Source organism: Podarcis melisellensis (assembly GCF_964234715.1).
Source record: "Podarcis melisellensis genome assembly, chromosome: 1".
Lineage (NCBI taxonomy): Eukaryota > Metazoa > Chordata > Lepidosauria > Squamata > Lacertidae > Podarcis > Podarcis melisellensis.
Window position 1 is genome coordinate 49,927,441 of NC_138528.1, and position 17,718 is coordinate 49,945,158.

At 42.6% G+C, this 17,718-nt stretch overlaps 1 protein-coding gene across 3 annotated transcripts in view; it reads left to right on the plus strand.

Moving 5' to 3' along the window:
• The window catches only part of AMBRA1 (autophagy and beclin 1 regulator 1), a 143,322-nt gene that overhangs the window by 104,557 nt on the left and 21,047 nt on the right, over window positions 1-17,718 (plus strand). For all 3 annotated transcript variants that reach the window (XM_081900940.1, XM_081900942.1, XM_081900941.1), the window contains one exon: window positions 8,249-8,388. In XM_081900940.1, coding sequence (XP_081757066.1) covers window positions 8,249-8,388 — 140 coding nt within the window. The remainder of the gene's footprint in view (window positions 1-8,248; window positions 8,389-17,718) is intronic.

Here is a 17,718-nt window from a genome sequence, read left to right on the forward strand (position 1 = left end):
ACCATAACACTCACTTTTTTCCTCCTAGAAAGTAAGGGGAAATGTCTGTGCGTGTTATGGAGCGAATGCCTGCGGGTGGTGGTGGGGATCTGCTGCAGTCGTGAGCAGAGGATCCATGATAGATAGATAGATAGATAGATAGATAGATAGATAGATAGATAGATAGATAGATAGATTCTTTATTGTCATTACACAAGTGCAACATTGCACAAGTGCAACGAAATTGGATGCCATCCCTTAAAAACAACAAAAGCAAAAACAACAACAACAACCAAACAAACCACATTCCAGCCACACCCACACCCACACCCATCAAACTCCCAGGTCACACTATCGAGTTACAGCATTCAAAAAGGCCACAGCTCTTGGATAGAAACTATTTTTCAGTCTATTTGTCCTTGACTTGATGTTTCTATATCTCCTGCCAGAAGGCAGTAGTGCAAACAGACTGTATCCCGGGTGAGATGAATCCTGCAGGATGTTGTTTGCTTTCCTAAGACAACGGGAACCGTACAGTTCTTCCAAAGATGGGAGAGGATGACCAATAATCCTTTGGGCTGTGGTTATGACCTTCTGGAGCACCTTCTTCTCCCTAGCTGTACAACTGGAGAACCAAGCACAAATACAGTATGTGAGAATGCTCTCTATGGAGCCTCGGTAGAAGGACACCAGCAGTCTCTCACTCAGATTGTTCTTCTTTAAAAGTCTGAGGAAATAAATTCTCTGCTGGGCCTTCTTCACCAGAGCAGTGGTATTTGCGCTCCAAGTCATGCCCTGATCGATAGTCACTCCCAAAAACCTGAATTCCGCCACCCTCTCCACCCGTTCCCCGTTGATATACAAGGGCTGAATGTCCGCCTTTTTTTTCCTGTAATCCACCACCAATTACTTGGTCTTAGCCGTATTAAGAGCCAGATTGTTCTCTCCACACCAAACACAGAGCCGCTCCACCTCGTCCCGATAGGCGGACTCATCCCCTCCTGAAATGAGCCCCACCACCGTAGTGTCATCAGCAAACTTGATGATTTTGTTGCTGGAATAGATGGCTGTACAGTCATATGTATAGAGAGTATAGAGCAGGGGACTCAACACACAACCCTGTGGTGAGCCGGTGTTAAGGCTAAGGGCTTTGGACATATGTGACCCTACTCTAACCCTCTGAGAACGTTCTGACAAAAAATCCAAAACCCAGAGACAGGTGGAGTTGGAGAGTCCAATCGCCTCTAGCTTGGACACCAGTCTATGGGGGAGGATAGTGTTAAAAGCAGAGCTAAAATCCACAAACAGCAGCCTCACATAACTCCCCGGCTGCTCCAGATGGGACAGAGCAGCATGGTTCCCCTTCATCCATGGTTCCTTCCCCTTACAAAGCATGGATCCACATGGATCCTCAGGATTTTTGCATTGGGCTACTCCAAACTCACTGTCAGATCACATCCCTATGGCCACAGCATGAACCACAAAAATCATATATCCACTATTTCGTTTAGAATATTTTTTTTCTTGTTTTCCTCCTCTAAAAACTACGTGCGTGTTATGGTCTGGTGTGTGTTATAGAGCGAAAAATCGGGATGTGCCATGCCAATGTAGAAAGCCTCTAAATCTCAACAAGGACCCTGTTATAAAGGAGTTTTAAAAGGAGCAAATTTATTTGTGCAAAGGAAGAATAGTGAAACAGATCCTCCCCCCTTTATTTTGTGTTTATAAGAAGTGGGGTGATGGCGGAATCTATGAATAAGTTAAAGCAAGAAAGAGGGAAAGAAGACAGATAATGAGGCTTCACAGGAACTCTTGCCTTTATTCCTTTTGAAATTCTAGTAGAATTTTTTGCTGTAATGGAGGTACTACTCATTTACAAGATACTAATCAATCTTATTAAATGCAGTCAAATGAAACTAAATTCATATTGAGAAAGGTAGCGTTAAGAAACTTTATCCGTATTTGTGGCTGTTGGCTTGTTTATGTTGAATCATAGTCCATCTGGAAGATTTTGGAGAGAGGTGCTGAATTTAGTAGGCAGCTTCCTGGGGCATTAGGACAGACAGACAGACAGACAGACAGACAGACAGATGCTCTGTTCAACAGATGCCCTTACTCCACTAATCATTGGCTAGGAGGCTATATCTAAATTTATAGGCATGCTAACCATCCTAAGCACCAGAGTGAGTCCTGGATTTACAGCACCCCAAGAAAGTGGCTCAGGTATCATAAGAAATTACAACTAGATTCAAGCCTTCAATATAATGTATATTCATTTTGTCCTTAGGAAGCATGGTTTGAACGAAGTGGATTTGTGTCTGAAATTAATCCTTAGAAAATCAATAAGATGTGACAAAGCCAACTTCAAACATAAAATGGATGGGTGCATTATTTTCCCAAAACAGCTGAAACAGTACAGCCCCGAGAATGCTAATAGTTGCTCAGAATGTTTTATGAATATATGCTATAGAGCTATGTGCTCATTTATTCTCTAATATGTGTATGGCCTATGAGACGAATACTGCACAACAAATACAGCTAAAGCACTGCCATCTCTTGGTAGTTGTTTTTTTTTTAATTCTGCTTTTTAAAAAATCATAGTTTATTGCTGACCTGCCAACTGTTGAGTCACTCATTAAGCTGTCTCTGAGGGTGCTTTAGGAGGCACCACATGGTATCTCTTAAGAGCAGGGAAATAATCATTTAAGGAGGTATTTTTAACTGACTAGCAAGCAGTTAGAAGGAAATTGACAAGGACTGGTTTTCAGGGGAACAGTCACACAATGTAAATTCCACTGGGAAATGTACTTGGCTTGTGTCTAACTGAGTGTCTCATTGGTTCACTTTCTTGCCTGTTTCTCCCAGTAGCCCAATTGCACAAGCAATTCCTGAAACTAAAAACCGGAAAGCAAGTGAATCTAGAAAATAGACCTAACCTAGACAATAGGCTGTGTTCATTGCGGGGGTGGAGGGCAGATCAAAGAGGAAACGCAGCAGAAATCTTGAAGATCCTGCCATTGAATGACAGGAGATGGATGAGTGTTTGGCAGCTAGTTCAGATAGAAATAGGAAATGAGCCAAACAGGATTCTGCTCCAAGCTACTGCTGATCCCTAGCAAATTGTTCTAACAGCCACTAATCTTATAATAGGCTAGCAAAAACTGTCATTTTACGGGGGGGGGGGGAATATATTGACAGTCCTTTTTCTTAGCCTTGTATGTACAACAACTTATGAACTACACCTTTCAGCAATTTGCTTAACTGTCAAAATACAGAATACAGCAAAAATCCAGTTTGGTGAAGATATGGCCAAAGTTACAATGGCAAAAGCAGAGGATGTACTTACAGCTGTCAGTTCATCCTCCCCTCTCAGCCAGCTGGGCCTCAGTAGAACAATATGCAAGACTATACGTCAACCATATATTGATGATGTAGTGATATGTATTCATCTGGGCAGAAGTCCGTAGCAGAATAAGTAAATGAAGAAAAGAACTGAAAATTTCTAGCCTTTGTAAAACAGAAAGTACTATTTTTGAAAAAGCTGAGTCATGGTGTCTTGTTCTTAAATATCTTGAGGTCACCATTACCTTGGCTTCATAGCTTCAGGGAAAGCCAAGAAACTATTACTCCACTTTATCCTGAAGTGCACAGTGGATTTTAAATTTCTCCCTAGCTAGGAGAAAAGGAGAAATGACCAATGCTTATTCTATTGCAAACATCACTTTTTTTTCGAGCCTATATCTTTCTCTTCACAGACTTCAGTGCCTGCCTTCAAATGTTGCTTTAAGTGGCAAGCGATAACAATGATTATTAGGAATAATCTGAGACATACATTTCTAGTGACACTATGACTGCTGTGTCAAAAAGCACTAGTGCATGGAGGCACAGTGGACAAGAGAGAAAAAACTGTCCATGGCCTCCAAGCTTCAAACTCATCAGTGAAATAATTTAACCAGCTTATCACATAAAGCGCACATGGAGAATTGCTGTTCCATTTCCAACTTACTTGCCCCTTCATTTTCTCTTTCACTGACCATGTCACACTGTCCTCTGCCATCTATCACTGTTCTCTTCTTTCTGCCTTTGCCATCAGCTATTCTATCCATCAACTCCCTTATAGCTCCACGGGGTCTGATACTGAAATCTTAGGTGCTTCTGCTACTAGATGGAAAGCATTCATTATGCCTGCATTTAGTGCCAGCAGGACTGCTAGTTCAGCTGCCATCATGGAATATGACTGCTAGTCAAACCTAGATGGACAGGAAGAAATGGGAGGGGTTCTCCCTCACCAGTGCAGGGGTAGGGAATCTGTGGTTCTTGGGGTGATGTTGTTGGACGACAACTTGCATCATCCCTGGTTGTTGGCCATGCTGGCTGGGGCTGATCAGCATAGTAGACCAACATCAGGAGGGCCACAGTTTCACTATCCGTACACTAGCGAACAGCGACTGCTTAACTCTCATACACTCAGTTAAGTCATACTCAAGACCTTGACCCAAAGTCGCTACAGATTGGTGAGCACTGCTGTGTGACTAAATGAACCCTCACCAGGTAAATTTCCTTACTTGAACATAATTCTTCTCAGTCATATATTTCACATTATAGCATCAACACTAAGAGCTTATTATGCCATACAGTACTGTTTTACTATGAAATCAATCTGGTTGAGTGTTCGGAAGTGCCTTACAAACTTCGTATAGTTTTGTGACCAGGCGTGTAGCAAGTCTTATATAGTCTTACGAAGTATTGCAGTTATCGGTCCCTGTATTAGTAAAGTGAGTGTTGTACATGTAGAACAGGCTTCCTCAACCTCATCCCTCCAGATGTTTTGAGACTACAATTCCTATCCTCCCTGGCCACTGGTCCTGCTAGCTAGGGATCATAGGAGTGCAGGCCAAAAACCTCTGGAGGGCCACGGTGAGGAAGCCTGATGTAGAATGTATTAAGCCACAATGGGGAAAGGGTAGAAGGGGGTAGGGGTGCGGGGTTTGTGCTGCTATCATGCTGCTGGTAATGTGGGAAAAGTAGGAAAGTTATCTCTGCAAATAAGAAGTTGTTGGTAACTTTTATGTGCATGCAAGTGAAATTCATTCAGTTTGGTGTTTTTTTTTAAATCATGTGCAAACTGTTAGGGAACACAGTTGTTAAATTTAAGTATGCCAGCCTGTGAGTAGGTGTGTATATATGTTAGTTGGCCACTAACCTAAAGCATGAACCCAGATAAATGTTCTTGAGAAACCTGAGGTCTTCAATTGGAGGAAGATGTACAGTAATTAACAGTGCAGCAAACACTCAGTTTGCATATCTGAGTAAACTACAGTTATTGATGTACTGTGAAAATGTTCTTCTGGTCTGTATGTCTGTTTCCCACTAGCCTGCAGAGGAAATAAGCCATGATCCCTGACTTGGCGTTACAGTCAATTAGGGATTATGTATTCTTTTGCTCCCAAAAACTTAATTCAGTAAGACGAGACCCAGCCTTAGCTACAGATCATGCTTTGGGAACTTGAGAAAGCATGATCTCTGGTTGAGGCTTAACACTAAACTGAAAATTATGATTTGCTTCTTCCTCATGCTAGCAAGGAGGATTAACACAGATCATACAGGCATGATCACAATAAATCCATTCAGTATGGTTTAGATGACATGTGAACAAGGCGAGTGAGTGTGTAGTATAGCAAATGCAAGACATTGAGGCAAGCCTTGGAAACCAGATCTGCTAGCTGCTGTTCCTTAACAGGAGGCAGTTGCCCAAGAGAAACTGTTTGTTTATGAAATAGGTTTGCAGTATAATCATGGGGTGTGTTCTTTTCATTCTGTCACACTTCAAACAATGCTTGTTTTCTGAATAAGTGCTGCTTTGCTCTTATAAATGCCTTTCTGCTATCATAACCCCATTAAAATTGGAGTGCATAACATAATCTCCATGGCAACTGATACTATCAGTATACATAGGATTCTTCACTACCTAGTCAAAAGAAGAAAAGAATAGGGCAAATATGCTGAGATTGTGTAAGTATTGTAGAGAACACCAGGGACTAGACAGCAGCTCAGTTGACACTGAATGTCTCTTACTCTGCTGAGCAAAATAAAAGGCCAAAGAGCACTGATGAATATCTTTTGGCAGAAACATTTGAGAAGAGTCACTTGATATTCTAGTAGGGTTGCCTTTTGTTGATGTTCAACATTATTGATGTCCCATTGTTGTTGCTATAATTCTATAGACAATAAATGTTGACCTACAAGCTCACTATGGTAGGTATAGTAGAAGATACAGTGGTGCCTCGCAAGACGAAAAACCCGCTAGACGAAAGGGTTTTCCGTTTTGTAGGCGCTTCGCAAAACGAATTTCCCTATGGGCTTCCTTCGCAAGACGAAAGCCCATAGGGAAATCTCCAGGGACAGCGGGGAAGTGCAGCCACTGTCCTCGGACCTCCTCCGAAGCCTGGCGATGGGGCAGAGAGCCCTCCTCCCCCCGCCAGGCTTCGGAGGGCTTCTCCGAAGCCTGGCGATGGGGCGGAGAGCCCTCCTCCCCCCGCCAGGCTTCGGAGGGCTTCTCCGAAGCCTGGCGATGGGGCGGAGAGCCCTCCTCCCCCCGTCAGGCTTCGGAGGGCTTCTCCGAAGCCTGGCGATGGGGCGGAGAGCCCTCCTCCCCCCGCCAGGCTCCGGAGGGCTTCTCCGAAGCCTGGCGATGGGGAGGAGAGCCCTCCTCCCCCCGCCAGGCTTCGGAGGGCTTCTCCGAAGCCTGGCGATGGGGCGGAGAGCCCTCCTCCCCCCGCCAGGCTTCGGAGGGCTCCTCCGAAGGCTGGCGATGGGGCGGAGAGCCCTCCTCCCCCCGCCAGGCTTCGGAGGGCTTCTCCGAAGCCTGGCGATGGGGTGGAGAGCCCTCCTCCCCCCGCCAGGTTTCGGAGGGCTCCTCTGAAGGCTGGCGATGGGGCGGAGAGCCCTCCTCCCCCCGCCAAGCTTCGGAGAAGCCCTCCGAAGCCTGGCGGGGGGAGGAGGGTTCTCCGCCCCATCGCCAGCCTCCTCCGAAGGCTTGCGGTGGGAGGAGGGCTTTCCTCCCCACCGCCAACATTCAGAATGCTGTTCTGAATGTTGGCGGTGGGGAGGAAAAACCCTCCTCCCACCGCAAGTCCCGGGAACAGAGGAGAAGCGCTGCGCGCCTTCCCCTCTGTTCCCGTACCTGTGCTGAAGGCTTGCGGTGGGGAGAAAAGCCCTTCTCCGCACCGCCAGCCTGGCAAGCGGTCTCCATAGGAACGCATTAATTGATTTTTAATGCATTCCTATGGGAAACCGTGCTTCGCAAGACGAAAAACTCGCAAGACGAAAAAACTTGCGGAACGAATTAATTTCGTCTTGCGAGGCACCACTGTATATTGCAAAAGAGATTCCTAGAGGATCAGATGGTGGATGGAAAGCAGTGGTAAGGGTGTTCATCAAGATACAGTGGGATAGATGCACTGCTGGATATCAGCTGTCACAATACTTATACTGCAATATGCTATTGCCTTGAACACCTCTCCTTATTTCTGGCCAACAGTATTGTATTCTCTGCTGCCTCATTCTGCTGGTGCATTCTAACTTCTGCATTGTTGTGCAGTAGTGAACTGCATACATCACTAAAGTTCTGCATCCTACATGTATTATTATTATTAATAATAATAATATTAATACCCCACCCATCTGGCTGGGTTTCTCTAGCCACTCTGGACGGCTTACAGAATACAGTGGTACCTCGGGTTACATACGCTTCAGGTTACAGTCTCTGCTAACCCGGAAATAGTGCTTCAGGTTAAGAACTGCTTCAGGATGTCACAGAAATCGTGCTTCGGCGGTGCGGCAGCAGCAGGAGGCCCCATTAGCTGAAGTGGTGCTTCAGGTTAAGAACAGTTTCAGGTTAAGTACGGACCTCCAGAATGAATTAAGTACTTAACCCGAGGTACCACGGTATATAAAACATAATAAAGCATCAAACATTAAAAACTTCCCGATGCAAGTAGTACGTCACATGGTTAACTTATGGTTGGCCCCTGTGAGAAAGAGGATGCTTGACCATTAACCTGATCCAGCTCTTTCCATCTTCTTACCCCAACGGCATCTTGCAGTCCCTTTCCCCATTTCAGAAAGACTGCTGTGTGGCTAATTTTTTATTCAGGTTGTTTAATGTTTATTGTCCTTGTTCCTGAATGGCTGAGATAATTTTGGTCTTTTGGCAACTTGCTGTTACCTGTTTGAAGCATTAATGTATGTGGTTTTTTTTCCCTTTCAGAGAGTATTCAACGTCTTGTACCCAATGCCTGCTGACCAAAGGAGACACGTCAGCATAAATTCTGCTCGCTGGCTGCCTGAACCAGGCTTGGGATTGGCATATGGCACTAATAAGGGGGACCTGGTGATTTGCCGACCGGAGTAAGTGCTTGGTTTAGAGCCTGAGGGCCTTCTTCCCTTAGTTCATAGGATTTTTCTATCAGCAGTTCATCCTCAGTTATAATGAAACTTTCAGAGATTAATTTCCCCCCTGATAACTATTGTGGTGTTTGTTTCCTCCTTTAAAATTACTATAACTTCATATTTCATCTTTAATCTTTGAAGTTTATGAAAAGCAGGAACCATTGAGCAAATATAATATACCTATCAGGTATAATATAGCTTTCCAAAACTCATGTGTCAGCCTCCCTGTTTTTTCTTCCTTTTGCATTTGATAATACTGTACCCTTCTCTTACCCAGGTGACTCATAATATAGCTATGAAGTTAACTTTTCTTGTTTGTTTGTTAAGAGGCAGCAACTTAGAAATGGTAAATGAGTAAGTTAACTGGAGGAATGTTCATTTAGGCTTCTATATTTTCTCACATCTTTGTCCCTGGGCTTAAATATGACTTCTAATAGGAAAGAAGCCCCAATATGTATGTAGTATTCAGTACAATGCAAATCACACATCCGAAGTTCCCTAAATTTTGGGTCACCTTGTTAGTCATTATTTCGTTTGGCCTGTCTTAACTGAACACACTTTTTTATGGCGCCTTTGAAAAGTTGACATTCATTCGTGACGCGGCAGCTAAAAAAGCCAATGCAATTCTGGGCTGCATCAATAGGAGTATAGCATCTAGATCAAGGGAAGTAATAGTGCCACTGTATTCTGCTCTGGTTAGACCTCACCTGGAGTACTGTGTCCAGTTCTGGGCACCACAGTTCAAGAAGGACACTGACAAACTGTAACGTGTCCAGAGGAGGGCAACCAAAATGGTCAAAGGCCTGGAAACGATGCCCTATGAGGAACGGCTAAGGGAGCTGGGCCTGTTTAGCCTGGAGAAGAGGAGGTTAAGAGGTGATATGATAGCCATGTTCAAATATATAAAAGGATGTCACATGGAGGAGGGAGAAAGGTTGTTTTCTGCTGCTCCAGAGAAGCGGACACGGAGCAATGGATCCAAACTACAAGAAAGAAGATTCCACCTAAACATTAGGAAAAACTTCCTGACAGTAAGAGCTGTTCGACAGTGGAATTTGCTGCCAAGGAGTGTGGTGGAGTCTCCTTCTTTGGAGGTCTTTAAGCAGAGGCTTGACAACCATATGTCAGGAGTGCTCTGATGGTGTTTCCTGCTTGGCAGGGGGTTGGACTCGATGGCCCTTGTGGTCTCTTCCAACTCTATGATTCTATGATTTATGTGGAATTACAAATGTTGCTCATGTGTGGATGTCTGTTTTCTATGACCCAAACCAAACTTCATGCTAAACATGCAGCTGCTGTAGGAAACAGCAGTCACGTGTTTAAATACCCCCTGTGTCCTGTTATCAACAATCCTTATTTCCTCACCATCCATTCTCATCACTGGCTAGCAAGGGGAGTGTGGAATATTATGGTGTCAGATAATAGATAAATATGGTTTGATGTAACAAAGCCAGATGCATGTCTGCTGTACATCTAGCTTCCCCTGTCATAATGTCTAATAGAAGAAAGTATGAGATTGCACAGGAAGTTGATTTCTTCCAATAGCCTAAATATACAAAAGAAGTACCATGGGGGAGGGAGAAAAGAAAGGAATCAAGTGTGATTAAAAGAACTTCATTAATCCATTTGTGTCTTGGCCAGGGTACATTGTGGCGTCAAAGTTGTTTTTTATTGCTGTGTGGGCTACTTGGTGGTTATATTGATTTAGAATTACATTATTTTTTAACCAGGGACTCCAGGTTAGCATACAGAAGTATGAATAATATTCACACAACATAAAGATACAATTTAAAACTGGCAACAAAATACAAGATAAAAACCCCAAAAGCTTAAAAATGGAATAAAAGGATGCAGTTCCTCAGAACCATCAATAATCTAAAATGCATGGGCAAATAGCAGCGAAAAATTTGTAATGTTGGTGGCAGGGTGCCTCCTTAGTTCATTCCAAAATTGGGCTGCTACCACAGAAAATGCCCTCTTGTTTGTGGAAGTAGTAATATACAGCTAATAACAAGGGTTGGTGTACCCCAAATTAATGCCCAAGGCGCTCATCCTTTTCATGAACCCAAACCCTTGCCTGTCCTGTGCACCAGGTCCCTCTTTCATTTTTATCTGTAAGATGCTTTCTGAACAGGAGACTAAGTAAAAATGGTTCTCTAATTGTACTTAGATGTGCACATATGTTCCCCGAAGGGCAGTAAGGAAATATATCCAATTATCATGAAGTGACTCCAAAGAGAGAAGTAACCATTATTTATTTCAAGTTTGTAAAGTTTTCAGCCAAAGTTTGGATTTCCCCCATGTATTGTTGACTAAGCTGAAAAGAATAATCCTGGCTTATGAGCTGGTGTCAATGCTCTAAACATTATATTAATATGCATGATATAGAATACAGAATTATCATAAGCACAAATTTTAAAAATGTAATTTAAAATACAATTATACTATGATCCTGAGATTGCTTTTCTGTGCCACTTCATTTCTTCATAACTACACATCATTGTGTGAGAGCAGCTTATTTTTCACCTAGTTTTTGGTATATAGCCCCAATGTATTTATCTGTCATGTGTGTCTGGTGACTAACACCATTTACCTGCCAGCCTTTTCAGTCATTAGAGACCCTGATGCATTGTTTACATTTTAAGTGTAATTATTCTTGGCCAAGGTGACTGTTGAAGGCTAGATGGAGGTTCTGTAACCACCTTCGCTGCGTCAAGCAGTTGGTCCCTTACCTTTCCCGCCCCGACCTGGTCACAGTGATCCATGCAACGGTCACCTCCAGGCTTGACTACTGTAATTCGATCTACGCGGGGCTGCCCTTGAAGCTGTTCCAGAAACTCCAACGGGTGCAGAATGCTGCAGCAAGGCTCCTCACAGGGTCTCTGCCATGGGAGCATATTCACCCAGTGCTTTTCCAGCTGCATTGGCTGCCAGTGGAGTACAGGGTCAGATTTAAGGTGCTGGTTTTGACCTTTAAAGCCCTTCACGGCCTAGGACCCTCGTACCTACGGGACCGCCTCTCCCGGTATGCCCCACGGAGAGCCTCAACGTCCATAAATAGCAACACACTAGTGGTCCCAGGCCCTAAGGAAGTTAGATTAGCTTCAACCAGAGCCATGGCCTTTTCAACTCTGGCTCTGGCCTGGTGGAATGCTCTGCCTCATGAGACCAGGGCTCTCCAGGATCTGCTTTCTTTCCGCAGGGCCTGTAAGACAGAGTTGTTCCGCCTGGCCTTTGGCTTGGAGCCAATTTGATTCCCTCCCCCTCTTTCTTTTTTCTTTTCCTTTCTCCTCCTGCGATGAGGCTACATTTTAATATTTAAATGTTGTATTTTAATTTTGTTTTTAAATTGTATTCATTCAACTTGTTTTTATTATTGCTTGTTAGCCGCCCTGAGCCTGGCCTTGGCTGGGGAGGGCAGGCTAATTATTATTATTATTATTATTATTATTATTATTATTATTATTATTATTATAGTGGTCTCATTCTTAGCTGACATAGGTTAGCCATCCGACCCAACAAATTGCTTAGAGATCCCATAGATTGAATCCTTATTTTCAAAGTTACCATGGCAATAAAAGATTGGACCAAGCATTAGTATGTTTGTCTTTGCTGACAGAACACAAAATGGGAGAATTTTGTGGCATACTTAGTTTTATTAAAGTGGACACAGGCATTTAACAGAAGGAAATTTTGCCTTTGCATTCCTGTGGTACCTTTCCTACATGTTTATGGATTTATGATCAGCTTATTTAATAGCCGCAAGCTTCTTGTACAGTATGTATGTGAATTATTTTGCTTGCTGCTTTCTGTACCCCTGGGATATGTTAAAGCATTGACTAATGTGATGCTCCTTGCTTGTAGCTAGACAGCTCAGATATTTTCAGTGTAGAAGTAAATGGGCAACTTAGCAGTCCAGTCTGCTTGTCATGTTGAATATAAAACCCTGGAGTCTTTGTGAATCTTAAATCATTTCAGTGTGCTGAAGAGCATTCACATACAATAGTTACATATTGAGCAGCTTTCTCTGAGTATGCCAAGGACTTTTCTGAGTATATTTGGCACTTGGTAGTTGATAGTAATAATATTAACATATCACTACTTTCATATCTAATGTACGCGGGTGGCGCTGTGGGTTAGGGTTCCCGTTGCTTGGTCCCTGCTCCTGCCAACCTTGCAGTTCGAAAGCACGTCAAAGTGCAAGTAGGTAAATAGGTACCGCCCCAGCAGGAAGGTAAACGGCGTTTCCGTGCGCTGCTCTAGTTCGCCAGAAGCGGCTTAGTCATGCTGGCCACATGACCCGGAAGCTGTACGCCGGCTCCCTCAGCCAGTAAAGTGAGATGAGTGCCACAACCCCAGAGTCATTTGCGACTGGACCTAATGGTCAGGGGTCCCTTTACCTTTTTTTACTTTCATATCCATATAGCCAAATAAATAAAAAAACCAAACATATAAATCTTTCTGGTTATTCATTCTCCTTTTAGATATTAATGGATCTATTTTTCTCTTATTTGGTTACTTTTTTAAAAAGATCCAGGAGACTGCCAGTTGACAAATTCTGTCTGCCATTTCCTTATGGAGTTATTATTCATATGTGGTTCTGAATATCACTCCAGTTTTATATAATGACAGAATCAATAGGTAAATCAAATGCATTTCATTTACCAGCTTTATTAATACCCCTTTGTGTTGTGTACTTACTATCAAATACAAGTTTGGTTTATTTGATTACCTCCTTTTGATGATAACTCTTGTCATTAAAATTCTTCCCTTTATTGTGCAAGATGCTCTAGCTTTTTTGTTTTTGCTAAATAAAGCCACCTGAGTCATTTTTCCTTTTCTTCACCAATGAATGGACGTTCTTATTAACTCACCTTTTCCCTAACGTATTTAGAATATTCTTATTTCACCTTGGCAAGCTGAAGTCCTTCTGTGTAGTTCTTTCTTTTCTTTTCTCAGTAGCTCTTTTGTTACTGCTGTCAGAAAGTGGCACGTTCCTGCAGTCTAGGTTTCTCAAGCTGTCCAAATCCCAGCCTCCCAGGATTTCTCCCCTGATGGTACAGATAAACTGTGTTAGTTTATTCAAAGGACACATCTGGAGCATATATTGACCGTTTTTTACAGGCATCTATCCCAAGATACTCGGGGACGCAGGTGGCGCTGTGGGTTAAAGCCTCAGCGCCTAGGACTTGCCGATCGAAAGGTCGGCGGTTCGAATTCCTGCGGCGGGGTGCGCTCCCGCTGCTCGGTCCCAGCGCCTGCCAACCTAGCAGTTCGAAAGCACCTCCGGGTGCAAGTAGATAAATAGGGACCGCTTACCAGCGGGAAGGTAAACGGCGTTTCCGTGTGCGGCTCTGGCTCGCCAGAGGAGCGATGTCACACTGGCCACATGACCCGGAAGTGTCTCCGGACAGCGCTGGCCCCTGGCCTCTTAAGTGAGATGGGCGCACAACCCCAGAGTCTGTCAAGACTGGCCCGTACGGGCAGGGGTACCTTTACCTTTTACTATCCCAAGATACTATGAAGTCACACAAAACAGCTTTCAAAACTCTTTTTTCTTAGGTAATAAAATGTGTAATGCCTATTCACTTGTGGCAAATTCACAATAATTTCTAAAAAAACTCAAACCCTCTTTAGGTATTTTTTTTTAAGTAAACATGTGAGTGGCAGGTGGGAGGTAGCAGGGATGAATGCACTAATGCTTTCCTCATTACTATTTCATCACCCTCCACAAGTTGGAGGGTTAGCCCCTTTCCCCCTTTACAACATGATGGATGCCTGGAGAGGGCTTTAATGACTCACATTTTTAATATTCTAAATTGTGAGCAGCTGAATGTTGGTGTTGTAATGTTCACTGAATACCTAGAAAACTTTTTTTTTAAGATGACATTAGAGCAAGGGTGAAGAACCTTTGGCCCTGTGAGTGTTGCAGGACTACAACTCCCGCCATCCCTGACCATTGTTGTCCAGTTGCTGGGAGTTGTAGCCAACAATTACCTGGAGGGTCGCCACTTATCCAACCCGGAATAGAGGATATAACCTATGCAACTAGGTACTTGGCAGAAACAAAATAGACTGGAAAGAAAATGCCAAAGTTAATACAATAGCATCTTAGTCATACATTAGTAAACAGGTGAGGGAAAAGATTCAATTCACCAAATATCAGGTGGTAATGTATGCTTTAAATAAGGAATAGTAAGCAAAAAGGCACGAACATTTGAAAACAGAATTAGAAATAAGATGTAAAGGCTAACAGAGGGCCAGAAGACCAAGAAAGTGAATATACAAAAATAAACAATGAAATTGAAGCAAGAGATGGAGGATGGATACATATAAAAGAAAATGACATCTTGCTTGAATGTCTCTTCCGAAAATGACATATTTGCGACTGATTAGTTGGATCAGCCTTTGCTTTCTGCGCCACATGAATAGACCCCTCTTTCAATGGAGCATTAAGAACCTCGGTCATTCAGAGTCTCCCCTGCTCCCAACCTCAGCCAGTCCAATGTGCCAGAATGAGCAAGGATCAAGTATGCAAGTGGTCACTTTTACCTCTCATGCTGCAAAAGGTTACCAAAATAAATCCATATGAACATGTCAGTCGGAGACAGTTTGAACACCCAAAAGCAATTCTCTAATTAATGTGGAGTCTGTCTGAGCGAATAAAATTGTTTTATCCACAAGGAGCTTTGCATATTGGTCACAACAAGCAGCTTAGGACGTTACTATTTCCCTCCAAGGGTCAGATTGTAACAGGTCTTTTGCCTTTTGGAGTAGCTCCTCTGGAAGGCACTGTGCAGACAAAATGGTGGCAGAAAAGTAAACTCTTGTCTGCCATCACCACTGTGGAAATAGGACTGAAATGCACCATAAGCCATATGTGAGTGGCTTATGCAGTAGCTATAACTCATAGTTTATGATGCCATTAACCAATCAGTATATTTGGTGGGTTCTCCATTTCTCTCTGACCCAAGCTTGCAGCTTTTGAGGGAAATTTTAATGTAAAGAGTTAGGTTCTGCATGTTTCTCTATAAAGACAAATAAGAACACTAAATAAAAATAATGAGGAGAGCGTAAATAACCCTACTTTTCCATAGTTTTAATGTCTGTTGCTTTTTGCCATGTCCTCCTCCACTCCCCAAAAATGTCATCCCTGAATTTGGAGGTGTAATTGGAAGACAGCATATGCTGATCTGTAATGTAATTTTAGAAGTTGGGGTAACACAACTGGAATAGCCAGGTAATGGGAGGAGAACTAGTTCTACAACGTGGCTGAGTGGTGAAGAGGAATAAGGGACAAGGCAGATTCTCCATTTGCTCAATTGAGTAGGAGACAGAATGGCAAGAAAAACAGCCCCCTAACTGGAAATGAACGTAATGTGACTGGTGACATGACTCAAATCTTAGTTACCAGTTGGGATGATGCACAAGGGAGGGATTTTTCCTATACTATCTCTTTCTGTTATAGAGAATGTGTATATGTGTGTGTGAAGACATCTAAGGTTCAAATTACAGCTTACTTCAAAGATTTTGCTACTACTTGTATATAATCATGGTAATAACTTGGGAGCTGTAAGCTGTGTTCATTATTCTCTTGAGGTATAGGGTTACTCTTACAGCTTGTAATGTTATTGACTTTGCTTTGTGCAAATAATTTCCTTCTATTTTGAGCTAGTTTTTTGTTTGTTTGTTTGTTTGTTTGTTTGTTTGTTTGCTTGTTTTAAGAAAAAAGGTTTTGAAGTTGTTAGCTTTAAGTGTTAAGGTTGGGTTGATCATTCTTGGAACTTAAAATCGGCTCAGCACTACCTAGCCTTAAAGAGTACATTGAAGTTTAAGATGCTCTTAAGAGCATAACACAATTTAAAATATGCTGTAAAGCTTTAGAGCAGTTCAAGTAGCTTAAAGATTTTAAGTAGCTCTCTGCTCTGACAGGACCTAAATAGCTTAAGCTATTCCAAGGGATCAAAACAATGTAAGCAGTGGTAGCATTATTATCATCTTAAGTGGTTGAAGTTCTAGGCTATCAGCATGGTTTAAATGGTTTGTTCAGTTTGTAGATTCTGATTTTTAATCTCTCCAGTAAACTAACAAGCTCCATCTATGCAATAAACTTGGACTGTGGAGTTTACAGTCAAATATTGCAACACTCTTTTTCTAGCCCGGAATGAGGCCATTTACACATAGACACACACACTCCCCCTGGGCAAGCATAAGGCTTGCATCACCAATTCAATTGGCTGCAGTAAAAGGAATTGCTTATTTTTCACATTTTATTCTGTTGGGTCAATTCAGTGCCTACCGTTATCAAACTTTTCATGGCATCATTTAAAAACATGTTTGTGAGTTACCTTGAGCATCTGAAAAACGTGAGAAATAAATACCATATTTTTCGTTCTATAAGACGCACCAGACCACCAACAGACGCACCTAGTTTGTGGAGGAGGAAAACAAGAAAAAAAAAATTCTGAATCTCAGAAGCCAGAACAGCAAGAGGGATCGCTGCGCAGTGAAAGCAGCAATCCCTCTTGCTGTTCTGGCTTCTGGGATAGCTTCGCAGCCTGCATTTGCTCCATAAGACGCACACACATTTCCCCTTACTTTTTAGGAGGGAAAAAGTGAGTTTTATAGAGCAAAAAATTCAGTACATATTGCCTATCTTTTTTAGCAGGTTTTGAGGAGAAGCTGGGATTAGATTCGAGCAGCATGACCAGCTCTAGTGCTGTAGACGTTTTCATTGTGGTGTGAAAATTGCAGGCACTTGCATACAATGCAGGAGTAGTTTTGAAATAGTTCCCTAAGTCTATTGAAAACAAGAATGTGTGCATTTACACTAGTTCTTTAAAGATGACTACCTGGACAACTTTGGGAGGAAGAGTGGGATATAAGAGTGTGTGTGTGTGTGTGTGTGAGAGAGAGAGAGAGAGAGAGAGAGAGAGAGAGAGATACACAGTTGTGTCTCCTTTCAGCAGTTCCTTGCTGTTGAAGAAAATATTAATTCTTCAGAGTGAAATTGACTAGAGTAGAAGCTACTTGAAGTTGAATTCTGCCACTTCATCACTGTGCATGGGGACTGGAAATGATTGCAATTAGGAATTAACAGACACTCTTCAAACAGCAAGAAGAAGCAGAAAAAGTTGTTGCTGGAAGTCCAGTATCTTCATAAAGTGTGTGTGTGTAGGGGGGAATCACTTCCACTGTGTATAGATTACAATCTGAGAAGCGAACCATATTGTCAGAAAAGCAATATTTAATGTCTGGTCAAGATACAAAGATTTATTAGAGAACAAA